Source organism: Colobus angolensis, unplaced genomic scaffold, assembly GCF_000951035.1.
Source record: "Colobus angolensis palliatus isolate OR3802 unplaced genomic scaffold, Cang.pa_1.0 Scaffold45, whole genome shotgun sequence".
In the NCBI taxonomy this organism is placed as follows: domain Eukaryota; kingdom Metazoa; phylum Chordata; class Mammalia; order Primates; family Cercopithecidae; genus Colobus; species Colobus angolensis.
In genome coordinates this window covers 1,130,401-1,137,139 of record NW_012117932.1, presented here as the reverse complement: position 1 = coordinate 1,137,139, position 6,739 = coordinate 1,130,401, and the positions used below count along the sequence as shown (strand labels likewise).

The following is a 6,739-nucleotide window of genomic DNA, read 5'->3' as shown; positions in this document are numbered from 1 at the left end:
CAAGCATTTCTCCTGCCTTAGCCTCCCAAGTAGCTAGGATTACAGGCACACACTGCCACACCCAGCTAATTTTTTTTGTATTTTTTTTTTTTTAATAGAGACGGGGTTTCACCATGTAGACCAGGCTGGTTTTGAACTCCTGACCTCAGGTGGTCTATCTGCCTTGGCCTCCCAAAGTGCTGGGATTACAGATGTGAGCCACCATGCCCGGCCCAACTGCAGATTTAGATATCACTGGTCTAAATAACTGAGTTTGCACTTTGAGGTATATTGGGAATAAACTGAAAAGGAAAAAAAAAATACATATTCCTAAAATCTGTCTGAAAAGAGGGAATGTAAATTTTTTCCCTTCCGTGTCAAATTTTGGTTGTTTCTACTCTGCTCCCAATTGAAAAGAGATAGAAAAATAAAAACTAAAACAGTATCTCCTTGTTAGGGTCTGATTCTGTATCTACTTGGTTAAATGAGGTATTAATATGACTTTCAATTTTTCTACAGTGTCATTTCAGGCTCTTTGTCACATGGCGAACCCAGTCATGGACTAGCTGATAGGGTCATTAATTGCAGAGAAGTTCTGGAAGCTTTCAACCTCCTGGTGCTCCAGGTCAGCTCCTTCCCATACACTCTGCAGACCCAACAGTCCCGCATTAGCTCTAGCAATGAGGTTCACTGGATACAACTGGATACCGGGGTGAGTCTCTTGCCTGCTGTCTGATACACTGTCATGTTCTTAGTTCCCCAGAGGGTAGGACCTTGTAACAAAATATGTCACGGCTTAAGATCATATTCATAAGAATTCAAAATCTAATATAATCCTTTATGTAAGACTTCAAAAATCTGGCTGGGTGTGGTGGCTCACGCCTGTAATTCCAGCACTTCAGGAGGCTAAGGCGGGTGGATCACAAGGTCAGGAGATCAAGACCATCCTGGCTAACATGGTGAAACCCCGTCTCTACTGAAAATACAAAAAATTAGCCAGTTGTGCTGGTGGGTGCCTGTAGTCCTGGCTACTCGGGAGGCTGAGGCAGGAGAATCACTTGAACCCGGGAGGTGGAGGTTGCGTGAGCCGAGATCGTGCCATTACACTCCAGCCTAGGGGACAGAATGAGACTCTGTCTCAAAAATAAATAAATAAAAATAAATAAATAAATATCTAACGTAATTCTGTATCTTCCAAAAGTTCCATATATTTACAATTATTGTAAGGCTAAAGTCTAGTGAATAGTATCCTGTATAAATCTGATTAGGTGGTTCTTTTCTTAGGTATCATGCAGATGCGAAATTATCTGTCCTATATAATTTTTCAAAAAGAAAATGTTGATGTTATCTGAGGCCATGATCAATATCCTGAATTTCCTTTGTGCCTTCATATGATTAATTTCACCCTGAGACCTGGAAATTTTATTGTCCTCTTGGATGGCCTTTTTGTCATGTTTTAGTCTCATGATCTGCATCACTGTTAATTACTCTCTTGCTCCTCCAGCAACTGGGTTTTGTTTTAAATCAGTTTTCACAGTCTTCTGTATGAAATGGGATGATGGCACTGTTACTTTAAATAACTCCATAGTAGCAGTGAATGTGTTGAGACTACCTGTCTCAACATTGGATATATCCAGGGATTTATAGTTTTTACTCCAATCTCTACTATTGAAAAATATTTTGTATGACCTACAAACTGTATGCTAAATATACTATCAAAGAAAAGAAATATGAATTTCATAAAAATAATAAAAATTAGCCATTAAGCAATGGATCCTTCATTTAAAAATACTGAACACACTGGATATTTTTAAATAAACATGGTTAAGTAAAAAACACCAAAAATGTCTTACATAAAACTAACATTTATTTTTCAACCTGATGCATTTTATTCTGTCATCAAGAAGGTAAGTTTTCGCTGACTTTGCGCTCTTGTCTTCGAGCATTGGTGTGTTCCTTGCAAGCAGGAAGCTCAGGTCCTTGAATCTTGTTGTCTTCAGCAGTCACTGCCTTATGAGAACTAACTCAGTGTGTTCACTATCATTAGAGATTACTTTGAGCTTTTGCTTTGCTTTCTTGGTATCTTCTCCATGCCAGCTCCAGCCATTCATTGGGCAGTCGAGGTAGGGGTGAGATAACAGAGCTGCCAGAGTTCCTTTGCCTCCAAACTACAAGGGGAGCCTATGGGCTACCCAAGTAGCTGCTGGGTTGCTCTGACAAAGAATGGGATTGCCGAGAGAATGAATGGAAATAATAATTATTTTTTAAATTAATTTTTTTTGAGGCGGAGTCTCACTTTGTCACCCAGGCTGGAGTGCAGTGGTACGAACTCAGCTCACTGCAACCTCCGCCTCCCAGGTTCTCCTGCCTCAGCCTCCAGAGTAGCTGGGATTACAGGTGCCCGCCACCATGCCTGGCTAATTTTTGTTTTTTTGGTAAGAGAGACCGAGTTTCACCATGTTGGCCAGGGTGATCTTGAACTCCCAGCCTCAGGTGATCCACAAGCCTCTCAAAGTCCTGGGATTACAGGTGTGAGCCAAGAATAATTAATTTTTTAATCCCCCAGATAGTTCTCCTATTATACATTAAATTTCAGTATATTGTTGGAGTGTAGAGAGAACTGTCCTAATTCAGTCTTTTCCAAAAGGGATCACACCCCAGTGATAGGAAGAAGGACCAATAGCCTCTGCCTTTATTTTCTCTTACCATGAAATAGAGAAACAGGTTTAAAATAATTTTCCTTAAAAGTCATTTTAGCCGGGCACAGTGGCTCACAACTGTAATCCCAGCACTTTGGGAGGCCGAGGCGGATGGATCGTTTGAGCCCAGGAGTTCAAGACCAGCCAGGGCAACATGGTGAGACCCCATCTCTACAAGAAGTACAAAAGTTAGCCAGACATGCATCTGTAGTCCCAGCTACTCAGGAGGTGGAGTTGGGAAGACTTTTTGAACCCAGGAGGTCGAGGCTGCAGTGAGCTGAGATTGTGTCACTACACTCCAGCTTGGGAGACAGAGCAAGACCCTGTACCAAAAAAAAAAAATCATTTTAAGGAAATGATTAATTTTTAAGGTTTAATAATGGTATTACAGTCATTTATTTATTTATTTATGTATTTTTGAGTCGGGGTCTGACACCCCTGCTGGAATGCAGTGGTACAATCATGACTCACTGCAGCCTCAAACTCCTGGGCTCAAACAATCCTCCTACCTCACCCTCCCAAGTAGCAGAGCTACATGCACATACCACCATGCCTGGGTAATTTTAAAAATATTCTGTAGAGACAGTGTCTCACTATATTGTCCAGGCTGGTCTCAAACTCTTGGCCTCAAGCAGTTCTCCCATCTTGACCTCCCAAAGTGTTAGGATTACAGGCATGAGCCACTGTACCTAGCCTGTGGTTATGTTTCTGAAAAGGGTTCTTGGCCAGGCACAGTGGCTCACGCCTGTAAACTCAGCACCCTGGGAGGCTGAGATGAGTGGATCACTTGAGATCGGGAGTTCGAGACCAACCTGGCCAATGTGGTGAAATACAAAAATTAGCCAGGTGTGGTGGCGGGCACCTGTAATCCCAGCTACTCCAGAGGCTGAGGCCGGAGAATTGCTTGAACCCAGGAAATGGGGATTGCAGTGAGCCGAGATTATGCCACTGCACGCCAGCCTAGGCGACAGAGAAAGACTCCATCTCAAAAAAAAACAGATGAGGGGCTTCTTATCATAGACATATCTAGTGATGTTCTTCTGGATTAAAGATACGATATCAGGTATTTGTTCAAACTAATTGAGAGGTGAAGAGTTATACTCTTCTTCAATTTAAGATTTAAAGAAATCGTCCCTGAAATTGAGATCAACATGGGATAAAGGGGAAAAAAAATTTAATTTACAACAACTTTATACGTGTAAGGGAGAAGTTCCTGATGATTAGCATCCTTTAGTTATCTTGAAGCCTATATCCCAGGAGGGATAATTGGAAAAAAGCAAATTAATTGAATTCAAAAAATATGATTGAGCACACTTGTGGACTTGTGTTGAATCTTGCAAAGAACACACAGAAAACTGATGGTTTAAGCCGAGTACAGTGGCTCACACCTGTAATCCCAGCACTTTGGGAGGCTGAGGCAGGCAGATCATTTGAGGTCAGGAGTTTGAGACCAGCCTGGGCAACATGGTGAAACCCCGTCCCTACTAAAAATACAAAAATTATCCAGGCATAGTGGCGGGCAACTGTAATCCCAGCTACTCGGAAGGCTGAAGCAGGAGAATCACTTGAACCCAGGAGATGGAGGTTGCAAAGAACCGAGATCGTGCCACTGCACTCCAGCATGGGTGACAGAGGGAGACTCCGTCTCAAAAAAAACAGAAAAAGAAAACTGATAGTTTAGAGGAGAAAGCAAAGTATATATCTAAGTCATATTATCCAGAGGAGAATAAGACAATTTCAGAAAAACAAAATGCTCTGGGAGTTGAAGCGAAGGAGGAGTCACATTTATTTGAGAGGTCCAGGGGAAGCTCCATGGATAAGAGAACAGAGGATGATGGCCCTGGGGAGACAGGAAGGCCTGGGCAGGGGGCTGGGGGCAGGAGGAGGCACTCGTGGCAGCAGACAGGGTGGGCAGGGGACACAGAGGAGGAAACTGGGCATTTTTCAGAGAATGCTGCATAGGATGCAAAAGAAGCCTGGAAATATACACATGGAGGCTGTCAGTGCCAGGCTAGCAAAGCTTACACTTATTATACAGGCATTAAGGATTTTTTAGCAAGAGTATATATACACACACACATATATATAGCATTATTAGAATTTAGTATATAGTATATATACTATATATAGTGTATATATATATATATACACACTATATAATTAGAATTTGTGTGTGTGTGTGTGTGTATATATATATAGCATTATTAGAATTTACCTGTTTCTTGTTAACAATGTAAAATGTTTAGTTTGTTTACCACCACCCTGGAAGTCCTGTGTCCCTTCTGGACACCCCCACTAAAGGGTAACACTATTCTGGCCTCCTGTACTACAGATTTGTTTTGCTCAGTATGGAGCTTATATGAATGGAAACATGCGTTATGTACTCTCTTGTTTCTGACTTCCTTTGCTTAACATTTTGTTTGGGAAATTTGTAGTTTTCATGAATCGTAAATCATTCTTTTTGCTTTGTGTGTGTGTTACATTGTATGACTCCACCACCGTTCGTGTATCCATCCTATTTTATTTTACATAGTACTGCTGCAACATCCTGGCACACCCTTTAGTAAATGTATGTATGCATTTCTTTTGGGTCTCTGAGAGTGAAATTTCTGGGTCATCAAGTACGTATATGTTCAGCTTTAATAGCTACTGAGAGGCAGTTCATTCAATCTAGAGGCCAAGTCAGAGTGATTCGAAGTAGATCAGTCAGTGGCTTTTCTGATAATTTGGGTTAGAATGAACAAATACATGAATCAGAATGATGGTCCTGGCAATAAAATGGATGGGAGACACGGTACATTTTCTAGGATTTGTTTATTCAGGGAGAGGGAAGAACCAGAAATATTTTTGAGGTGTTACCTTTAGTTGGAAAAAAGAAGTTGAAAGAAGTTTTTTGTTTTGTTTTGTTTTTTGAGACAGAGTCTCACTCTGTCAGCCAGGTTGGAGTGTAGTGGCACGATCTGGGCTCACTGCAACCTCTGCCTCCCGGGTTCAAGCGATTCTCCTGCATCAGCCTGTAGCTGGGATTACAGGCGTGCGCCACCACGCTTGGCTAATTTTTTATATTTTCAGTAGAGATGGGGTTTCACCGTGTTGGCCAGCCTGGTCTTGAACTCCTGACCTCAAGTGATCTGCCCTCCTCGGCCTCCCAAAGTGCTGAGATTATAGGTGTGAGCCACTGTGCCTGGCCGGAAAGAAGTTTGATTTGTGGAGGGCAGATGAGACTGACTTTGAGTTAAGATGCAGGTGAGCACACCATTGTGTAGATTTTTTGTTTTTTTGTTTGTTTTGTTTTGTTTTGTTTTGTTTTGTTTTAACAAACAGTGATTATTGAGGCAGCTAGTGTGGTTAGAATCATGGAAGAAAATAACAAAGAGAACTGCCAAGAGGGCAGTGAGGCCAAGGGCCAACAAGTCATCACCACTGGCGTTGGCCTCAGGAGTCCTTGGTGACCTTCCAGGGAACAGCATCTGGAGAGCAGAGCGTTGGACAGGAGCAAAGGCAGAGACAGCAGCGAAAGCACTGGGAGCATGGAGGGTCACTGAGAGGGCAGGCCTTCCACACAGGGGAGTTTGCCTTGTGAGAAGGGACATTCTCCCCCCAGAAGTAGTGATTCAGTAAGTCATACGATTTATGATACCTGAAACGTATCTTCACAGTAAAATCATTCAGTTTCGTAACTCGTGGTTTAAAGAATGGTTCCACTCATTTCTATTAAAACTTCTGTAACACAAAACCATCGTTACAGTTTAATGCAAACAGAACAGATGGGGAAACCATTCACTTCTAATTCTAATTTTTAGTAGCTCTAGTTCTCAAAACCCATACTGGCTGTAGTTAATCACAGGCCATCTATTTACCAACCTGCTAAGAAAAAAGAGAGAGAGATAAAAACGAGGACAGGTGGATGCAAGGTGGATGCATCGTATCCAGCAGTTCTAATGCTGTGTCAGGAAGAGCAGCAGGCTCGGAGTAGGATTTAATAATTTCCCAAAGAAAAAGGGGCAAAGGATGAGCAGGAAATGTGAAGACCAAGTACACACTTTTTTTTTTTTTTTTTT

At 41.9% G+C, this 6,739-nt stretch overlaps 1 protein-coding gene across 1 annotated transcript in view; it reads left to right on the top strand.

Moving 5' to 3' along the window:
- GREB1L (growth regulation by estrogen in breast cancer-like) overlaps positions 1 to 6,739 on the top strand; it is a 184,195-nt gene that overhangs the window by 125,959 nt on the left and 51,497 nt on the right. The window contains exon 17 of the mRNA XM_011957773.1: positions 499 to 691. Within this exon, the coding sequence (XP_011813163.1) occupies positions 499 to 691 (193 nt within the window). The remainder of the gene's footprint in view (positions 1 to 498; positions 692 to 6,739) is intronic.